Raw genomic sequence first — 22,153 nt, 5'->3', positions numbered from 1 at the left:
AAATAAGTCTAAGTCCGTCAGGGTTCTCATCTTCCCCATGATGTCTATTTTCATGGTGGTTTTGTTGTTTGGTTTTGTTGCTTTAGGATGTAGAACATTCTCTCAAGAAGTATTTGCCTCCCACTTCTGGGGGCTTGGGGAGGAGATGACACCCCAGGGTCCCCAAGCTCTGGAGGGCAGGCAGCAGCCTCCAGTCCACTCTTTCCTTTTTAATCCTCCCCTGAGGACATGCTTGTTGATTCTAGGGGCAGGGGGAGGAACATCGATTAATTGCCTTCCTGTACACGCCCCAAAACTGCAGCCTAGGTATGTACCCTGACCTGGAATCGAACTCGCGACCCTTCTGTGCGCAGGCCCACGCCCTGACCACTGAGCCACGTGGCCAGGGCTCCACTCCACTCTTGCTCCACCAAGATGTTCCTGGCCTAACTCAGACTGCCATCCAGACAATGCTGCTGAGTGTGGCAGCGGGAGGATTCCAGAGCGTCACTGAGTGTGGAGGGCGTGGCCCAGCATGTGCTTCAGGTGTGGACCTCCTCCCAGTCAGCCAGGTGAAGCACGAACCTTCACCTCCGTATGGCCGAGGGTAGAGCCATGCAGACAGCAAGCACCCCGATTCAGACCAACTTAAGAGTGAGTGAAGGATGGATAGCCAGCAGGAGCCGAAGGTGCCCCGTTATGTGGACACGTGGAAGAAACAGCCGAGGGAAGGTGACCACAGGAGCACACAAGCACACTAATGAAAACTGACAAAACAAGAGAGCTCAGCCAACAGCAAGAAGAGTGACACTGGACACTCAGCCTCGCCCAGGCTGACCACAGCCTCTGGGCACCCTGTGGGCACTGCTAACACCCACCTGGCAGGCATGCAAACCACACCTGGCCTTCCAGCTTCCTCTGTGTTGTCCAAGTTGTACCTCAGCCTCAGTCAGAGCTGCAGGCACCTCACAAAACCCTGTGACAGGAAGTTTTACGTTCCCCTGGAGAGCACACCAGGCAAGGTGAAGCCACTCATGACGGACAAAAACGGGAACAGGCCTCAAACAGGCTGCACTGACCTAGAGAGAGACGTCCACGCCTCAGCTCCTAAGCCTCCGGAAGCTGGAGCTGAGCCAGAGCACACTCTAGCTTCTGTCTGATAAGGATCCTGTATTGAGCACGTCTGACTGCAAGGCCCTGTCCCGGAGAGGCTGTGATGGGGCTGACTGGCAGGTCAGGAACTACGGGAGGGAGAGGGAACAGTGACCTGGGGAACCACTTGGAGCGGCTCTGGTCCCGCCCGGCCATCTAGAGTGGGTGAAGGAACCTGCCTCACGGTGAACAGCAGGCCTCACGAGCTGGAAATCTGACCTGTTCCTGCCCCTTCTTCCTGTCCCCCTCAACCCCCAGCCAGAACCTACCTCGCCACTGCCCCTGCCCAGTCCACAAGTTCAGTCTGTTTGGGGATCCCATTGCTCCCCTGCTCAAAACTCCTCCAACACATCCAACTGCCCTCAGTATGGTGCACTCCGACCCCAGCAGGCTTCTTGGGCCTCACTTTCTGCCACTTGCTAACTTTCACACTGGAAGTTCCCATGGAAGTTGACAGGGCAACTCTACAGACAGGGTTTTATTGTTACCAGACTCCCCTTAAGGAGAGTTCCGTCAAAGCCACCATTCTTCTGAGTCTGTCCTGCCTTCCAACACAGTTGCCACCACATGCTCAGGATGATGGAAACACCCCAACAGGCAGGGGGAACAGCTGGCTGTTGTCCAATTCTCACCAAGCAGAAAAAAGTAACACATTCTCTCCTCTCCTGCAATCACCCACCACCCCTCCAACCCTGTGAGCTACAGTTCAAGTCCTCAGCATCCTCATGCTACAAGTCAGTATCCTGAGGCTCAAGTTCAGTCCTCTGCAGGCCTGATTCTCAAGGCCCCTCTGGCAGCCACACAGCCTGCACTGTCTCAGGGTCCCTGGCCTTTATCACTTTTCACTGGGCGCTGACGGAGCCAGGGGCTGGCTGAGGGGAGGTGCACCTTCTCAAGGACCAGAAGTGCCGCAGTCCCAGGCAAACTGGAAACAGGGCATCCTTCAGCTCTGTGCCTCCAAGCAAGAGAGAGGGTCCAGTGTGAGGTATACACAGGAGTCCTGCCCAACTGGGGAGAGGGTGCAGATGGTGGTCAGAGACTCACAGTCAGCCAGGAACCCAGCCCTGGGGACAGAAGTAGGAAGGAGAGAGCCCAGCAAGGGGTTCAGGGGAGGTCTAAGAAGGCACTGATTAGGAGGACACAGGGGATCATCCTCTGGGGTGGTACAGCCTGGGTGGCCAGGAGTGCTCTCATGTCAGACTTCTCTGACGGGGCAGTAGGAGCGTGCACTTCCCGGGTGTGAATCACACCTCCTGGGAAAATAACTTTAGCACTTGGGCAGCACTGGGAACTGGAAATGGTGTCACTATTTTGCCACAAGGCCCTTGGGGTAAACACTGTCCTCTCAAAATGCTTAAGATAGTTTTAAGAATTCAATCCAGTGTCATTCAACAGATACTGAGCATGCACTACGAAGGGCCTTCTCTAGGGGGTCCGAGACAAACAAAGTCACTGAGACTGAGGGCTGAGGCCCCTGGAAAAATTTCACAAGGCCAGTTTGCAAGATCAGTGAGCATCCATTAAAAGTCTAAGTTCACATACCTCATCTCAGGCAGTCCTCTCAACCACCCAGGAAAGAAAGCACTACTGTTCCACCTGCTTTGCAGATAAGAAAGCCGGAGGCTGGGAGAAGCCCCAGACCCCAGGCGAGAGCCTTGGCCAGCCCAGCCCTCTCAGATCCCTGATGGAAACTGGGGCTTCCTGCCAGGACTTGGAGCCACCGCTGCCACAGGGGCAAGGGTAAAAGTCCCAAGGAGAACAGGTGAATGAGAAGGAACAAATATGCTTCTTTCATCTTTCGTGAGAGCAGAGGTGGAGGGAAACTGAGGCACTGAAAGGTTAGCCAGCAGCACTGGCTGAGGCTGGCTGCAACTGACATCCAGGCAGGTCTCCAAATCAGGGCTGAACTGGTCAAAACTAAAACCTCGACCCCCTCTGGGTCCCAGCGCCCTGAGGTCAACCTGTCTCAGTAGGAGGAAAGTATCAGGTACCCCCAGTCACCTTGGAGAGGGACGGGTTTGTGCTGCCTGGAGAAGGGCCAGCTCAGCAGAAAAGAATGAACAATGGTCCGTGGTGGCTTGCGGGGCAGCCCTGCAGAACTCCCACTCCAGACAAGCCCACTCGGAAGGGCAGACCTCCCTCCTCTAACTGCAAGGACAGAAAAGAACCAAAACAGGGTCAGACGTGAGCAGAGCAGGAGGTCCCTCGGCCACCCCTGCACACCTGTGAGCCGCCTGAGCTAAGGAAGTGGCCCCACCCTCACCCCCTTCACCCAAACCTCATTAAAGTAGAAGTCCTGGCCTTCTTCTCCCAGGCAGTTCTCAGAAGGGAACCACTCTAAGGTCACACCGTGCAGAGGTCTCTACGCCTGCACAGGTGCACACTACCTACCACAGCCAGGATAGCCCCCTGGGTCCAACAAACGGCTGGGGCTCGGCTACTGCAACCCCATGGGCTGGCAAGGAAGTGGCTCACAGCAAGTCGGCTTTGCTGAGGGATGAGAGCCCTGCAGGGTCACACGTGACATCCAAACAAACAGCAGGGGCCCAAAGAGTCAAAGTCACATCGATCACAAGTGAGATCCACACTAAATACACCAAAGGGCAGGAGGCACGGGGGGGGGGGGGGGGGCAGAGGGAACAGGGGTCCTCCAGCAGGACCCTCCATCACTGCAAAATATCTTTGGAGCCACAGCCCCTCCTGTCTCTCCCTGGCATTCTCAGTTCATTTGGGCAACATGTACTGGCCAACTTCTGGTTAGAAGCCCTGTGCCTGGAACAGACTAGGAATCAATGTGCCAAAGTCTTTTTTCCTTGAAGTTTTATACTGAGGCATCTCCCCCAGCCTTATTTTTTCTACTCTGCACCGGCAGTGGGGAGGCACCTGACTCGGAAGGTCTCTCTGGTCAGCCCACAATATGGGCTGGAATCAGGGTATTTCTACCTTCCAACAAAAAGAAAGCAGGCTCCATGACCAACCTCAGCCTGGGGTTTCCCTTTGGTGAAATGGGGTGATGAGACTGTCCCCCCAAGGTTACATTCTGCACAAAGGGGAGAAAGGTGTGAAAGTACAAGGTTCAGAGGGTGCTTCTAGGGCCTGGCTGTTACTAGCAGGCATCTCACCTGTCTTTGGGAAGGGCCCACTAGGAATGCACGCACCCTAAGGAGAAACAAAACAGGAGGACACTGACCCAAGGAACGTGGCTTGCACTGGACCGAAGGCCAGGCAAGCCCTGGAAACCCTCAAGGAGGAGGCTGCGATGTCACAATGTGACAGTGATCAGCTGCAGACACTTTCTGGAAAAACACTTCAAGTCCCTACTCCCATAGTAAAAAGAAATGGCCACAGCTAGCCTAAACCTGTAACTCCCTCCAGGACAGGGAAAGATGCTTACCCTTCACTCGACAACCGTATTTAGGGCATGGGCAAAAGGCTCTGATGGCTCCCTGGCTCCCCAGTCATGGGCCGCGGGAGGCCCTTTCTGGGACTGGGTTCTGTGGCTGGTCCCTGTGCCCTTCAAAATCCCCATCTCCTTCCCCTGGGCTCCCTCTCTCCCTCCACATGGTGTGAACTGCTGACCTTTCCCTTGACAGTCACCCTCCAAGGCCCCGACAGGCCCCACCAGGTTGGCACTGCCGAGTGTGTGCATTTAAACACACTTTATGTGTTAAAGGCAATAACAACACGAAGCCAGCGGACCCTTCCCTGGGAAGTTACTGGGCGCCAGGCCCTGCCAAAGGGCTTTAATGAGGCAGGGCAGAGACAGTTCTGAAAGGCTTGCCCCAGACTGGCCAAGTTTGACACTCTGTAAGCGTAGGCACGTCTCATGCCTTCCATAAACTCTGGACAACAGGGGTATGTGAGATGCAAGGAAAGCACTCAGCAGGGTCTGGCATGTAGAGGAGCTTGACAGGTGTTAGCTGTTATGATCACATTATTCAGTCCATGCAACAACCCGTGAGGTGAGCCCATTTTTCAGATCAAAAAACTGAGGCTAACACATGAAGCACAAACTGACAGAACCAAAAGGTGAAACAGACAAATTCACAATTATAGTTGGAGACCTCAACACTCCTCCCTCAGTGACTGAGAGTAAAAAGGCATAAAATAAATGGGTGTTGGCCTGAAGACCACCACCAACCGCGTGGGCTGACTCATGTTCACAGAACACCCACAACACAGGAGAAGGCACTCTTTTTTTTTTTTTTTAATATGTTTTTATTGATTTGAGAGAGAGAGAGAAACATCAATGATGAGAGAGTCATTGATCGGCTGCCTCCTGCATGCCCCTGACTGGGGATTGAGCCCACAACCCGGGCATGTGCCCTGACAGGCAATCGAACCCTGATCTCCTGGTTCATGGGTCGACACTCAACTGCTGAGCCACGCCAGCTGGGCAAGGCACGTTCTTCTCAGATGCACACGAAACATTTACCAAGATAGAGCACATACTGGGCCATAAAACAAATATTAAACTTAAAGCATAAAAGTATGTTATTAAACCATAACAAAATTATACTAGAAATCAATAACAAAAGGATACTCCCTAAAGTATAACCCATGGGTTAAGGGGAAGTCTGAAGAGAAATTTTAAAGTGTTTTGAACTGAATGAAAATACAACATATCAGAAGTTGTGGGATTCAGGACTAGGATGGAAATGTATAACTTATACTAAGAAAGAAGAAAAGTCCCAAATTAGTAACATAAGCTTTGTCCTTAAAAAGTTAGATAGCCTGGCCAGTGTGGCAACCTAGGATCCAGGAGATCACGGTCCGATTCTGGGTCAGGGCACATGCCTTGGTTGGGGGCTCAATCCTCAGTCGGGGGGCATGCAGGAAGCAGCCGATCCAAGACTCATCACTGATGTTTCTCTCTCCCTCTCCCTTCCTCTCTCTGAAATCAATAAAGATATATATATATATATATTTTAAAAACAACAAAACACTTTTATGTAGCAGGCAAACACCTTGCCCTAAAAGGCAATCAAGATATCCCATATCTGCCACCAACACCTTGCTTCCAGTGCTTTCCTCAGCGGCTTTGCCCATGAAGACTCCTCCGGGGGGGGTGCACTTTACAATGTATAAAGTGCCTCTGCACCCTTATCTCACTTTGGTCTTCGCCAGAGCCCCATCATTGTCCCCATTTCACAGATCAAGAAACGGAAGTACACCTCTTCACGCTTACACTGATGAACCACCCATCTGCTGAAGAGAGCAGGTGAGTCCACACAGAAAAGAAGCCTGACACATGGGCATAAGAGGAGCCCACCTTGACTGTGCCCTGCCAGCCTGGGTTCTCCAAGAAGCCCGCACCCTTAGGCCCCACCGGAGCCATCCCGAGTCCTGGAGGTACTCTTGCCTATGGACAGCAAGTTGGCAGTCCCTGCTCCCATCCGCCCACCAGTCAGCTTGCTTCATGCTGCTGCCAAGCTGAGGGGCAAGGCTCTGGAAGCCCACGGGAGGGAGGGAAAGAAGAGTCTTGGTCAATGAGGCTACAGCAGGTACACGCCACACCCCAATAGATGATTTTTTTAAGTTAAAAACAAAACCAAGACTGTACCAAATGGAACAAGCCCAGAAGACAGCTGGTTAAGGGCACTGCACCAAGCGGCCACTCTGCTCAGCACAGCAATGGTTGCCACTTGCCACATGCGGTTATTGAGTACCTATAGTGCCACATGACGCAATCATATTTTTAACATACTGGGTTAATATAACTGTTAAAAGTAATTGCATCAATTTATTTCTACTTGTTAAGATGTGGCTACTAGAGAAGTTTAAATTATAAATGTGGCACATTAAAGTCCTACCAGACAGCACTGGGCTAGTGCTCCAAGCCTCTGCAACTCAGAGGCCCACGGCATGAAGAGGAGCCTTCAAGCTCACTCGCGCCAGAGACTGACAGCTTTTAAAACCAGAGATTTTAACTGAGGGAGGAGAGCTACCACGTAAAACAAATACATAATGTTGTATGTTACTGTTTTATTTTGTTGAAGGAAAGTCCCCTGGCAACAGGAAGCTTAACTGTACCAACAAGGGCAGGAGCGAAAAAAACTGAACGTTAGTCAGGTAGGGTCACTGTGGCCTGCCCCAGTTCTCTCCAACTACACAGGTCCATCAGGCTCTGGAGAAGAGGGGAAAGAGCACAGAGTTAATCCTTCTCTACCCATGGTTGATCCTCACCTCCTGCATCTAAGTCTAGAATACAGGCCTTGCTCTGACACCCGAGGGCAGGACCCTAACCCTCCAGCTGGGCCTGCACTGAGCCCACTGCCCCTTGCATTCTGGCCTATGGCGCGAAGGCTTCCCCACCTCAAATTAATGGTGAGCCACTCTTCCACATGGAGTCACTCGTTCATAAAGCATTCATCCCGAGCCAGGCAATGCTGAGGGTCCCTCTTTGGCATTCTAAGTGCCTTTGTTGTTGTTGTTAATCCTTACTCAAGGATATTTTTTCCCATTGATTTTTTAGAGAATTGAAGGGAGGGGGAGAAACAGAGAGAGAAACATCAACATGAGAGAGACACATAGACTGGTTGCCTCCTGTGCATGCCCCAACCGGGGCTGGGGATGGAGCTTGAAACTGAGGTACATGTCCTTGACCAGAATCAAACCCAAAACCCTTCAGTCTATGGACTGACACTCTAACTACTGAGCCAAACCAGCCAGGGACCAAGTGCCCTTTTCATCTGAGATTTGCTATTGTAGGAAACATGAATCCCAGTCCCACCACTAACCACGTGCATCCATAGATTCTCTAATGGCCATTTACAATGTAAGATTCTAAGAATGCCATCAGTGTAATCCTCCTCCTGCAGTGGTGATGATCCACCTTGACCTGGGTGCTCATTACATGGGAATGTTCACTTTGTGAAAATACCTGAGCTGTACCCACATGATCTATCACTCTATCACTCATTGAATTGTATGTGATTCATAAGAGAGAGTTTACTAAAAAAATAATAGACATCTTCCTCTCTTCTGCTTCCACTCATCCACTTCCACTAGCCCTGACTCCCTCCAGGCTACATGCTAGCCCTCTCTTTGCACCTGGAGCAGTACTTCCTCCTAAGGCCTCTGCCCGCCTATCCCCCCACCAAGAGCATTTGGTCCTACCAGCTTATCACTCAGGTCTCAGGTCACCTCCTCACAGATAGGAAATCAGCTATCTGGGGATTTCAATCCCACCTCCCCACCAGCTACTCCCTAAAACACTGACCAGTTTTATCTCCTTCAGAAAATTTTCTGTTTCCAGGCTTACTGTCTCCCTCACTAAAACAAAAGCTCAGTGAGAGCAGGCGTTTAACTGTCCCCGAATACCAGGTTCTCAATAAAGACCAGCTGTATCAATGAATGAGTAAAGGCAATGAATGAACTAGATTAAAGGCTGCTTCAGGCAGAGATATATCTTATGGCTCCATGGAGAGTGGTTGATTGAGATGAAAGAGGTAAATGAAAAAATCTAGGAGGAAGCTTTGATAGAAGGGAGAATGCAAGAGAGAGAAAAGGCCATTGGCACTGGGAGCCTGTGGAGAGATGCCATGAAAAGGCCAGCTCTCTGGCCTGTGAATTTGCAAAGGGGCTCCACCCCACCACGCAGGTCTCAGACACCAGGACCCACTGCTCCCATCCCAGCACAACGCTTCACAGGTTGTAAGCCACTGCCACTCATCAACCAAGGAGAGAGGCCACATTCTACAGCGGGCTGGGCCTCAGCAGCAGGCTGGCGTCCTGCCCCAGGTGATGAAACGGAGGCAGGGACCACCACGGTTCCCAAACATCAAAATGACCAGCCGTCAACACTCCCACCACATGCTGCCTTCACACTCACACATGTTCAGTCACATATATGTGCTGGTCACCAATACTCACATAGAGACTCCAGCACACACTTTCACAGCAACTCTGATGTCGCAATCTCAGATAATCACAATCTCGGTCACAGGGACTCACAACGTGTCACATCACAGTCTCAGGGGCTCAAAATCTGTCCCATCACAGTCCCAGAGGCTCACAATCTCTGTCACATCACAGTCCCAGTGGATCCCAATCTCATGAGTCCGAGGGGCTCACAATCGGTCACATCACAGTCCCAGTGGATCCCAATCACATGAGTCCGAGGGGCTCACAATCGGTCACATCACAGTCCCAGGGGCTCACAATCTGTTCCATCACAGTCCAAGGGGCTCACAATCTGTCACATCAAGGTCCCAGGCGCTCACAATCTGTCCCATCACAGTCCCAGAGGTTCACAACCTATCACAACACAGTCCCAGGGGCTCACAATCTGTCCCATCACAGCCCCAGAAGCTCACAACCTGTCAAATCACAGCTGCAGGGGGTAACAATCTGTCCCATCACAGTCCCAGGGCTCACAACCTGTCCCATCACAGTCCCAGGAACTCAAACCTGTCCCATCACAGTCCCAGGGGCTCACAATCTGTTCCATCACAGTCCCCGAGGCTCACCACCTGTCCCATCCTAGTCCCAGGGGCTCACCACCTGTCCCATCACAGTTCCAGAGGCTCACCACCTGTCCCGTCACAATCCCAGAGGCTTACCACCTGTCCCGTCCTAGTCCCAGGGGCTCACCACCTGTCCCATCACAGTCCCCGAGGCTCACCACCTGTCCCGTCCTAGTCCCAGAGGCTCACCACCTGTCCCATCACAGTCCCAGGGGCTCACCACCTGTCCTGTCACAGTCCCCGAGGCTCACCATCTGTCCCGTCTCAGTCCCCAAGGCTCACCACCTGTCCCGTCTCAGTCCCCAAGGCTCACCACCTGTCCCGTCTCAGTCCCAGGGGCTCACCACCTGTCCCGTCTCAGTCCCAGGGGCTCACCACCTGTCCCGTCTCAGTCCCAGGGGCTCACCACCTGTCCCGTCCCAGTCCCAGGGGCTCACCACCTGTCCCGTCACAGTCCCCAAGGCTCACCACCTGTCCCGTCTCAGTCCCAGGGGCTCACCACCTGTCCCGTCTCAGTCCCCAAGGCTCACCACCTGTCCCGTCTCAGTCCCAGGGGCTCACCACCTGTCCCGTCTCAGTCCCAGGGGCTCACCACCTGTCCCGTCTCAGTCCCAGGGGCTCACCACCTGTCCCGTCCCAGTCCCAGGGGCTCACCACCTGTCCCGTCACAGTCCCAGGGGCTCACAATCTGTCCCGTCACAGTCCCCGAGGCTCACCACCTGTCCTGTCACAGTCCCCGAGGCTCACCACATGTCCTGTCACAGTCCCCGAGGCTCACCACCTGTCCCGTCTCAGTCCCCGAGGCTCACCACCTGTCCCGTCCCAGTCCCAGGGGCTCACCACCTGTCCCGTCACAGTCCCAGGGGCTCACAATCTGTCCCGTCACAGTCCCCGAGGCTCACCATCTGTCCTGTCACAGTCCCCGAGGCTCACCACATGTCCTGTCACAGTCCCCGAGGCTCACCACCTGTCCCGTCTCAGTCCCCGAGGCTCACCACCTGTCCCGTCCCAGTCCCAGGGGCTCACCACCTGTCCCGTCACAGTCCCCGAGGCTCACCACCTGTCCCGTCCCAGTCCCAGGGGCTCACCACCTGTCCCGTCACAGTCCCAGAGGCTCACCACCTGTCCCGTCTCAGTCCCAGGGGCTCACCACCTGTCCTGTCCACCTGTCCCGTCCCAGCCCCAGCCCCAGGGGCTCACCACCTGTCCCGTCCCAGCCCCAGACTACATCATCTCAGACACACGCAGTCCCTGTGGTCCACACGCAGATACACAAAGCTCAGGAACCCCCCTCCGACCTACACTATGTGAGGTTCGCACACGCAGAGCACACGCACACGCACAGCACACGCAGAGCACACGCACACGCACAGCACACGCACACGCTCCCCCGCCCTCGCACAAGCCACCGCGCCCCCTCACTACGCCCCGCCCCGGTTGCCTGGCGACGGTGGACCCGCCCGGCAGGCGTTGGAGGAGGCGCCGGCGGCTGGGCGGGCGCGGCGGGCCTGCCGGTCCGGTGCCGGTCCCCCGGCGGCCTGAGGCGGCCGTACCTGTCCGAAGTCGATATTCCCGAGGCCTCCGCAGCAGTCGGGCGCAGCCGCCGCCCTGCGCATAGGCTCTGCCCCGGGCCTCTCCCCCGGGGACCGCCTCGGCAGGGACCGCGCTGGGCCTCGCGGCAGCCGCTCGCCCCAGCTCCGGCCCCATGGCGCCCGGGGAGCGCTGCCGGCCGGGGCGCTTTCCCGGCGACCCCAGCTCTCCGGCCTTCTGGGAAATGTAGTTCCGCAGCGGCGCGCCTCTCGCCGGAGCTCGCGTCCGGCCTCTCGCGGGACCGAGACTGCAGGTCTCCGGCCGCGCGCGGCAGGGACTGCGGGGTCCGAGGGGCGTCGCGGCCCCCGCACCGGGCCCGCCCGCTGACCTGCGTCCCAGGCCTTGGCCGGCGGCTGCCGGCCGCGGGTGGGAGCGGCCCCAGCGGCCCTGGCCCGCCCCGCGCGCGGGCCTCCGCCCCTCAGGGACGCGCGTGTGCCGAGGCGGCGCCGCACCCCCGGCCCGCAGCGGGGCTGCTCCGGGGCCCTGCCCCGGGCCCCGCGTCCGGCCGGAGGCGTCGGCTCCCTCGTCGTGCGCTCCGCCGCTCGCGGGCAGCGCGGGCTCCCGACGGAGGTGCCGGGCGAGCCTGGACGAAGGGTGACGCCGCACTAGGCTCTAACGGAGAAGCCGGGCTGAGTCAGCGCCCCGGGGCGGGGCCGGGCGGCAGTGGGGGCAGCCCAGGAGCGGGCGCGGGCCCCGGCCGGCGGGCAGATCGGGGCCCTTCCGGAGCCCAGAGAAGGCCGGTGAGCCGGAGGGAAGGGAGGAGGAGCCCGGGGCCTAGGCGGCGGAGCCCGGGAGAGCCGCCTCCGCCGCCGGCGCCACACGCGCGGGGAAACCGACCGAGAGGTTCCCGGGTGCCGGCCGCGCGCCCGCGCTGCCCGAGCCCCGCCGGAGCCCAGCGGCCCGGGGGAGGGCCTTCTCAGCGGCCCCGGGGCAGGCTGCCGGCACCGCGAGCCTGCGCCGCCTTTCAAAGCACGAGGCAGGACGCGGGCAACGGCGCCTTCCCCCCGCCCGCCCGCGTGCTGCGCGAGCGGCTCGAGTCGCCCCGACCGGCGGCCCGGGCGGCCCCTCGCGGCCGGTGCTGGAGGGTCCGGAGCCCCGTGCCCCGCCGCGCCTCCCGGGCGGCGCGAGTCCCGGGGAGCCCCCGGAGCAGGCTCTCGGGGAGCGCCCTCCCCGCCCCACGCCGCGTCCGCCTCCGGAAGCCTGTTTTCTCCGCACCTACCTGGCCACCCCTGCGGTATGAAGCCAGGAAAGTGAGGTTTTGTGTGTTAACATAAGAAAACATTCAGCCCTGTGACCCTGTGAGGAATGTTTGCTTGAGCCAAACTGTTGACAGGTGCCCCCCCCCCCCGCAGCGAAATCTCAAGGCATTGAGGTGATGCCCCACAGAAGGGCAGTTTCTCACCTCAGTCTATAGGTTACAGTCGAAGGAGGAGATGCAAGGGGGTTTCAAGAAGTCCATTGGAAGGTGGGAGAAAGCAAAGTGGGGATCTGGGATTGGATAAAACGTAAAATGATAGGCGCACTTCTCTTACATAGGTGGGTGCAGATAGTTAACAAGACAACTGAGGCGAGAGGATGTGGGTCCGCGTGCTGGGGGCTGTAAAAAGGGGAAAGGGCTACTTTGTTTTGCAAAGGCCTGTGTTAAGTCACATGCAAAAGACAACCGACAGGCTTAAAGTGAAAACCTTTGTGAAGGAAAAATACTGCCTTAGGGCGAAACTATCAACCATAAACTGCTTATGTTTAAAAAGTTTTAATTTCAGACCATCCTTTGTGGTTATTTTAGGACTCTGAGTTTGCAAGGCTGCCAGGTAGGCCAGCCCTGAGTTTTTCAGGTTTAGTCTTTGTCCACATGTGTGTTTGGTTTATCTGAGAACAAAGGTAAACATCAGAGGTCACCCCAGAGCTGATGCAACCCAAGGAACCCACTCCTCCACGCCAGCCTGCCCCTGCCCCTCGGGCGCTCTGTGCAGCGGAAACACCCGGACCAGCAGAAGCCAGACTGTAGCGTCAAACGTGATTGGGGTTGTTCAGATCAAAAGCCTCCTGCCGAAGGTAGTTTGCGGCAGACGTCTTTGCCTGGCCTTTTGAAAACTCCCTGGTCTGAGACCTTGTAGGGAAAGCATCCAGGCCAAACTCTCTCTAGAATACTCCTTTTTGGCATCCCTGGCAATAGAAGTCACTTCTGCTTACCTACCTCGCATGATGGAAGGCTCAGCACCTTTAAGGAGCCTGCTCTGCTGTTTACTCATGATACAGACCCTGAAGCTTTAACAAACAGAACTGCTTCCTACCCTCAAAGTATCTCTCTTTGCCCCTCGATAATTCTTCAAGTACAGAAAGCCATTTATCTCATCTCACAGTGCCCTGCAGGGCAAACATCTCCTCTCTGGCCAGGAGTTTGGCCCATGCTGTGAGGCTATCAAAGTTAAAAGCCATTTCTGCATCTCTTCATTGCCTTCCTCCTCCCATCCTTCCGGCAATGGCATTAGATCTGGCTGCATGGCTCCCAGCAATCACTAAATGGGCTTTTATTACTAAAATTAACATTTGCTTATTGGGTGGCTTTGGGTGAAGCCTAAACCTTTCCTGACTCTGAATCTATTTTCTATTCATAAAATAGGTATAATAATATCTCTTGAGCACAGCTATGGTAAGGAGTAGAGGAAAAATATGCACAAAAGTGCTCAGTACCCCGGCTGGACGCAGCTCAGCGGTTGAGCATCAACCTAGGATCCAGGAGGTCGTGGTTTGATTCCCAGTCAGGGCACATGCAGGATTGTGGGCTCGATCTCCAGTTGGGTGCATGCAGGAGGCAGCCGATCAGTGACGACTCTCATCATTGATGTTTCTCTCTCTCCCTCTCCCTTCCTCTCTCTGAAATCAATAAAGATATATATATATATATTTAAAGAGTGCTCAGTACACAGTGAATTCTCAATAAATGTTTGTCTCCCTACTTTCTGTATAATTGAGATCACATGCATGACACTCATGGACACACTGGGGTTTAGGATGAGCCCAGCCCTCGGACCCAGGAGAACCGGGTGGCAGTGATACCATTGTAATTAGCTGGTAATTAATAATAGGGAAAGAATGAAGAGGAAAAGCAGACGTTACAGGCAGGTCATCTGTGCGGCTTCCCCAGGAAGCTACTGCTTCACACTCCCCAGGGAAGCTCAGGCCCATTCCCTGCATCCCCCCTGAGGGAAGGAATCCAACAAAGGAGCAATAGACACATGTGCAATGAAGTTGGGGCGACTAGGGAAGGTGCCTGTCAGTCACATTTGGGAACAGATCCTTGGCCAGAATGGGTGTGGCCACTGCAAGCCCATGAAAATTTGGATATGCAAAATTGAAACCGGACAACAATGGGTCCAGGCTGCCTGTCATTACTTGAGCTAATTAAGCAGAGACAGGGTTGAATTGTATATGAGCATTTATTCCAATATTGCCGGCAATATGGGAGAGCAGTAAGGTCATCCACAAAAATCTGCTCTACTGCCCCCCATAATCCAGCTGCTCATAATGGGTAGAAGGACAAAGATTACAGAGGAAAGTAAAACGATTACATGGGGAAGCTGGCTATAATGCTAACAGGTTACAAGCAATGTGGGCTGAGGGTTTGCAAACGTAGGGAGCCTCCCAGATTCCATTGTTTCGGGAACTGGCTGTCAATCTTCCCATGTTGATAAAGAAGGACGGACTGAATTCCACAGTTAACTCCCATGTCCCAGGGCGTACAACTCTCAGCCAGGTTAGAATGTGGTCTCTGTAATCAGAACAGAACAATCACGGTTAACAGAGCATGATTAATATTTCTGCCCCCAACAGAATCCCCTAAACAAGAGATCGTTGTCTTGTTGCTCTTGGCTCTTGGCTCTCTCGTGTTTGCCTGTGTGGCCCGTGGCCATGTGACCCACCCGCAGTGGACTGATGAACTTTAACTGGGAAAACAGACTAAGCTGGCCCGATGCTGAACTGGACTTGGCTCCAATATGGAATGGAAATTCAACACTGGCTCTGATTCTAGCTCTGCTGAAGCGTCTTCCTTGGTGGGACAAGGGAAATGGGACCTTGGAAACTCAGGGGTTTAATTCTGCAGAAATAAAGCTTTCTACAATACCCCCTCTTCCCGTGCAAGTCTCAGAAAATTCCTTTCCTCGGGATAGTGCAAGAAATCCACTCCCACTAGCAACAGATGGGGACAAGGACCTTTCCCCAAGACATCCGTGAGAATACAAATGTCTTATAGGAGTTAAAATATTACTCTTGGTAACTAAGAGAAAGGCAGACAACAGCAGCTCAGGGCCCTGCCAAGTTCCCAGAAGGACATGGGGCGAGGAGCCAGGATGGGTAGTCAGAGCTGCTCCCCAGGCAGCCTCCCCTGAGTCACCAGAAACCAGGTCATCGGGAGTCCTTTAAAACCAGGAGGGCCCAGCCGGCCATGGCTCAGCAGTTGAGCATCGACCTAGGATCCATGCGATCGGGGTTTGATTCCCGGTCATGGCACATGCCCTGGTTGTGGGCTCGGTCAATGACTCTCTCATCATTGATGTTTCTATCTCTCTCTCTCCCTCTCTCTGAAATCAATAAAGATACATTTAAAAAAATAAAAATAAAACCAGGAGGGTGCCCACAATGCCCTGCGGCCCACTCCTGGATATAGGTCCGATTGGCCCACCCTGTTTGTGGAGGGTCCAGGAACCAGAGAGCCGCAGGTTCAGCAGGAGCCGGGTGGGGGCTGGAGCAGGGCAGCACTGCTGTGATGAGCCAATCCTCCCTCCCACCTGTGCCTTAGGAGGAGCCCCCCCCCATGGTCTCCTGTTGCTGGGAAGAGGGCTCAGGAGTGGACTCACCTGGATCCAATAGTCCAAGGCCCAGGAAACACCAGCAAGGACGTTGGTGCTGGCAAGGCCTCCCTGTCCCCTCAGCGTCCACAGTGCAGACCACCCCTGCCTCCTGCAAGCCTCTTTGCTCTTCCTGAAACATCCCAACACACCGTCACCTCAGGGCCTTTGCGAAAAGTGTGCCTTCTGCCTGGGACGCTGTTCCCTCAGATGTCCTCACAGCTCCCTCCCTCACCTCCTTTAGGTCAAGAATCACCTTCCACTGTACTGAACATGTCGAATTCCTCCCTACATTCTTCATCCCATTTCAACTTTATTTTTCTCTACAGCCTTTATTGCCATCTAACATTTATTTAGTTCACCTTTTATGTAGAGTCAGTCTCTCCCAGTAGAATGGAGCTTCATGAGGGCAGGGATTTTTATCTGTTTATACACAACTTTCTCCCTGGCACCTGGATCATGCCGGGCACAAAGCAGATGCTCAAGAATGAATGAATGAATGAATGAATGAATGAATGAATGAATGAATAGTTCTGTCATTGCCAAATGTTGGGATTCCTTGGGCAAAACACTTCTCTGGGCCTCAGTGACCCTGTCTATGGAATGGGGAGGGCGATAGATCTGTGACTAGGAAATCAAACCAACCAGTGAGACTTAAAGTCCCCACCCCTGCCAGGCTGTGTGGCTGAGGCAAGTGACTAACCTCTATGACTCTCAGAAGAGGAAATCCTAATGACAAAAGCCATAGCGAGGGTGTTCAAGCTCTTACAAAGCTACAGGCTCAGCGCTCAGCACTGCTTTCTTTAGACCTCATACAGCTGTGGGGAAGCCCTGTTATTCTGACTTTCCAGACCAGGGAGACGACGCAGGTGGTAGGGAGTGGCCCAGAGTCACACAGTCACCAGCCCCTTGCCAAGCACGGCGCTTCCCCACCACTCAGTCCTGCCTCCCTCGGCCTGAGGACACATCATGTAAAGAGCTCAGCACAGGATCCAGTGCACATCCAGCACATGCTCAGCTATTCAATTCTCAAAGCCACAGCGTTTCTGCTGCCTTCTCTGCTTCTTCCATCACATTTGCCCTTCAAAGTTCAGTTCCAGTTCATCTCAGAGAAGCCTGACTGCTCCTGGAAGGACGAAGGCAAAGCCTTGCTCCTTGCCACGGCCGCACTGCCTCTCCCCGGCTGGCTTTCTTTGCTCCTGCCACACTGGCCTCTTCTCGGGTGCTTCCAGCCACAGGGCCTCCCCATCTCCCGTTCCTGCTGCCAGGCACACTATTCCCTCTCCTCGCGGAGCAAGGACCACTCGGCACCTATCAGGCATTCATGGAATATTCTACCAAACAAAGGAATAAATGAACCCATGAAGGCCAAAACGGAATCAGAGTCCGGTGAAGTTATCCCTCAAAAATGGAGACAAAGCAAAGATATTTTCAAACAGACAGAAGCTAAGAGAATTCGTCCCCAGCAGCAGGAGGAAGAGGAAACCAGCAAAGCCCAGGACCACAGTAGGGCCAAGGGCACGAAGTCAGCTAAGTCTAAATGAATGTTACATGCTTGTGACAACACAAATGTCTTGTAGGAGTTAAAATATTAATCTTGGTAACTGCGAGAAAGGCAGGTAAACCCTCTGGGCTAGATTTGAACATGATGATCCAGCTCCATGTCCTTGACCTCCACAGAACTCTCCTCCCAACAATTGCAGAACTTACATTTTTTTCAAGGTCACATCCAATTTGCCCAAATCAGATGCTGAGGCATGAAGCAAATCTCAGTAGATTTCAAAGGACTGAGGTCCCATAATTTTTTCTGCTACACGTAGTGGAGTTAAGCTAGAAAACATTGCCTGACAATACATTTCTGTTCAAACCCAAGAGACAAGGTCCACAGTTGGCTCCACCTGGACAAGGTGTCCATCCATGCTGGCTGAGGGTGTGGGTGCTAGACCTGACTGAAGTGGGTCAGGTCACCAATCCTAGTCAAGCAACAGTGGCCAGGGGGAGGGGGGAGAGGGACCCGACTCTAGGAGAAGATGGCATTTCCCACTTAAAGGTTCAAGGAGTGGAGTAGTGGGTGTGGAGCATTAAGAGCCACTGAATACTGCAGGGACTAACAAGGCTGTGCAGATGAGCCATGACAAGCTGGGCTTGCCCCAGCAGCTCAAAGGTGACTGGAGCATAAGCAGGTCTTTACAATGAGGTGGAAAATGCTCAGCAGGAGTATGCACAGGGGGGAGGCAGGGAAGCAATCATGATTAGAGGTAGGGATTGTGTTGGACTTCAGCAAAGACATTCCCTCTTGTGGCACATGGGTCAGCTTAATTATGGAATCCCACTTGGACCATCTGAAGAGCTGGCCTTCCAGCCTGCACCCTTTTCCCAAAGCATCCTCCACCAAAAAGCAGGTGGCACCCTTGCTCAAAACCCTGCAATGGCTCTGTATTGCCCAGACCGAAATCCAGTCTGCTCAAGCTGGCATAGGAGGCCCTCCATGAATCAGTTCCTTCATGTAGCTGTTCAGTCATTCAAATTCCTGAGTACCTACTATGTGCAAGGGACTGGAATAGAGTAGGACTAAAGGCAGGGCTTTGAAGGGAAGCAAGCCATTTCAGGGTGACCAGTGGCACAATGGGCCTATAGGGGGACACTGGGGACAGAGAGGAGGGAACCAAACCCAGTTTGAAGGGGGACTCCTAGAGGTGCCCACTCAGTACCCGCTCACACTCCAGCCACATAAGATCACCTCCAACTCCCAGAATGCTATCTTTGCAAACCCACAGGAGACCCTCCTTTCTCATCCCTTTGGCCAGCTCCTCCAGCCTTCACGACCTGGTTAAAGTGTCTCTTCTTTTGTGAAACACCCTCTCCCTTGCAGAGTTGACCCCTTGTTCCTGCCTTTGAGATACCCCCAGTCCCATAGAAACCTCATTACAATGTTTATCTTATCCAGCTATTATTTTAACTATGATTTCCTGGGAAATGAATTACCACCTTAGTTTTATTTTCTTCTGTTATAGACATACCAGGACACAGGAGTGCCTCTCCCTCCCTCCCCGTACCTAGGACCTCCACCAAGAAGGCAGACTTTACTATACAACATTTGGGTATCTGCTAATCCAATGTTCTCAACCAGGGGTGATTTTGTCACGTGTAGCCCACCAGGGACGTTGGGCAATGTCTGTTGGCATTTTTGGTTGTCACAGCTAGGAGTGCTGCACACATCTAGTGGGTGGAGAGGCCAGGATGCTGCTCAACATCTTAGAATGTGCAGGACAGCCCACAATCGAGAAGTATCCTGTCCAAAATATAATAGTGCTGAGGCTGAGAAAGCTTATTCTAACCCTGGGTGGGAATATAGATGTGTGTGTTTCAGGGCAAGAGGACATGGCCTGCGTTAGGCGAGCTCCCTGCAGATGGCCCAAGCTCAGGTTTCTACGCTGAGGCCACTGGCTGGCTGGTCTGTGAGGAGCAGCTGTAGATGGCGGCTTGAAGAGATGAAGAAGGGAGCATGCTGCCCACCACCTCTGAGGGGCAACTGGTGTCCACAAAGTCCATGCTCGCTCTTCTTTCTGGGCACACAACGAGACCCCATCTCCAGTCCTTGAAGTGGCCATGTGACTAAGTTCCAGCCAATGGAATGTGAGAGGAAATAACGTCACCACATTCGAGGTGGCCCACAGCACCCTTCCTCCTCTTGCCCCATCTCGCCTCTGAATTAGAGGACCCTGAAGACCTAGAGTAAGGCAGAGACACAAGATGGAAGGGGCCTAGGTCCTTGAATAACTGTGCAAAGCAGGCCCCAGACGCTGGCCACCACAACCCACATCAGACTGTGACATGAACAAGAAATGAATTTTCATTGTGTTGCACCCTGATATTTGGAGGTTTACTTGTTATAGAAGTTTATCCGATTTAACTAAAACCAGACCGAATCAGCAGAAACATCAAAGGTGGGAGACAAAGGCCCCCTTCAGCTTTTCAGACCTAACCAAGCCCTGAGATCCTAGCTGATCCTGAGCCATTCCACCCTTGCCCCGTTATACTCTTTTGTAGGATTTGCCAACCTTAGTGCATGGGCCCTCAATTAGGGATTAATCCAGTTTTTAAAGCAGAGGGATCTTTTCACCCTGCGAGTTGTGCAACAGTTCTTACCAGTTATGTAATGTGTGTCATCTCTTCCGGTGGACTGTGACCCCCGTGCGGGGAGGGTCTGGGCCGGGCTTGCCGGATGTCACCGAGGTCCGGCAGACGCTTCAGCACACGGCAGTCGGAGGAGCTGTTTATGGATATCTCCGAGCACGCAGTGTCCCTCCCGGATGGCCCAGCCCCCTCTGCCTTCATGTCTGTATCAGGAACACACTCACCTGCAAAAAACAAAATCCTACCAACGGAGGCCCTGGACAAATAGATAGCTGGCTCTTTTTTCATATAATGCAACCAGAGGCAGGCAGTTGCTAGCTCAGGGACCCTGGGTCCACACCCCTAATATTAATTGACCTATATTAATTGATAAATATGCTTTGGCCTCATAGTCTCAAGATGGCTGCTGTAGCTCTAGTCGTCACCTCGGGTTCAAGGAAGCCCAAAGGGCCCTGACCGGTTTGGCTCAGTGGCCAGAGCGTCGGCCCGTGGACTGAATGAAGGGCCCAGGGTTGTTTCGGCCAAGGGCACGTTCCTCAGTTGGAGGTCTGATCCCCGGCCCGGTCAGGGTGGGTGCGGGAGGCAACCCATCGAGGTGTCTCTCACATGATGTTTCTCTCTCCCTTCCACTCTCCCTGAAAAGCAATGGAAAAAACACCCTCCGGTGAGGATTTAAAAAAAAGGCCAAAGGTAAGGGAGAGGTCAAGGGCGGCAGGAGCTTCCTGTGTCGCGTCTCTTTCTCGGCAGGCAAAGGCCTTCCGAGAAATGCCCCCGCCAGGTTTCCACCTCAGGCCTGATTGGCCGGAACCGGGTCACAGGACCAGCACGAGGGGCTGCGAAATTGGCAGCAAATGGTCATGGCTGCCTTACAGCATTGATTCAAAAACTAACTGATGTTTTGTTAGCTCAAAGCAAATAGGTATTAGGAAATAGGCCTGTGGTGTCGGCCTCAATCTTCAGTCCTCATTTCCGGGGCTGTTGCCAAGAAGCCTGTCCCTCTGGCATTTCTGGGCTCTGTACCCGGGAGATGGAAGGAGAGTTGCTCTCCCAGCAAAGGTGGCTGGGTCAGTGGTTCCTGAAGCATAAACAGCATTCACAGCGACTCCCATTTGAGAAGCTCTCACATCTCCCCAGAGCCCTGGTCTTCTCATGTGAGCTGCAAATAACAACTGAGGCTCAGGTATAGAATCCAGAATTCCAAGGATATGGAACTGAAGTTAGCCAGAGGAAGGAGGGTGTGCTCCCAGGCAGACAGCATTTAGCCAGATGTGGGAAACAAAGGGAGAAGTCCAGGGACTGGGGACCGGCAGTAATTGCCAACACATGCCAAGAACATCACAGGCATCGTGTCTTACTGGATCCTCAAGTCAGCCCAAGGAAGTACTGTAAGCACCCCCATTCTACAGATAGTAAGACTGAGGATCACAAAGCTAATACCTAGAATAGTGTCCAGAATCTGAGCTCTGTGGTCAGATCAGGTTTTTGCCCCAGCATGGTCATTCCCTAGCTGTACTTAAATGCCTTATGCCTCAGTTTCCCCATCTATAAAACAGGAATGAAGGTAGTACCTACCTCATAGATTCATTGGGAAAATTCAATCTAATAATATGTGCAAAGTACTCAGAACAGAACGTGTGCAATGATTGTGTGCAACAACGTATGTGTGCAATTATGATGCCCATTTTATAGATGAGGGATAGGAATTTATGAATAATTATGCATTTGCCCATGGTCATGCAACCATTAAAGGGTGGAGCAAGGGCTCAAAGCCAGGTCTTTCCAACCTCAGCACCCACAGTTTACGCCACTAATCAGTCAGCCTGATGCCAATGAGCACAAGCCACTGGCATCATAGACAAGAGAACAGGTTGTAAAAACATCAGGCAGCCCAGGGGGTCCACTTAGGAGACCACAGGCACAGCCGATGGTGGGTGGTGGGACCATAACAGCTCATTTTGTAGCATATGTCCCACAATA

The 22,153-nt window shown here is 53.6% G+C and overlaps 1 protein-coding gene and 1 long non-coding RNA gene across 4 annotated transcripts in view; both read right to left on the bottom strand.

Annotated features, from left to right (window-relative positions):
* Positions 1–12,491, bottom strand: part of PEMT (phosphatidylethanolamine N-methyltransferase) — a 65,222-nt gene extending 52,731 nt beyond the window's left edge. Inside the window, exon 1 of one of the 3 annotated variants that reach the window (XM_081161034.1) lies at positions 12,409–12,491. In XM_081161034.1, the coding sequence (XP_081017160.1) occupies positions 12,409–12,471 (63 nt within the window). In that variant the 5' untranslated portion in view covers positions 12,472–12,491. Of the gene's footprint in view, positions 1–3,522; positions 3,612–11,152; positions 11,341–12,408 lie in introns of those variants that run through there. The other 2 variants (XM_081161033.1, XM_081161036.1) reach the window with 2 other exon arrangements.
* Positions 12,492–19,080: 6,589 nt separating this feature from the next.
* LOC308568292 lies at positions 19,081–20,788 on the bottom strand. The gene is made up of 3 exons (XR_014000473.1): positions 20,602–20,788; positions 20,189–20,400; positions 19,081–19,769 (listed from the first exon to the last, which is right to left on the bottom strand). It is a non-coding gene; the product is annotated as an uncharacterized lncRNA (long non-coding RNA).
* Between the last annotated feature and the right edge of the window lie 1,365 nt (positions 20,789–22,153).

Source organism: Miniopterus schreibersii, assembly GCF_964146895.1.
Source record: "Miniopterus schreibersii genome assembly, chromosome: 16".
NCBI lineage: Eukaryota > Metazoa > Chordata > Mammalia > Chiroptera > Miniopteridae > Miniopterus > Miniopterus schreibersii.
This window is presented reverse-complemented; position numbering and strand designations above follow the sequence as displayed.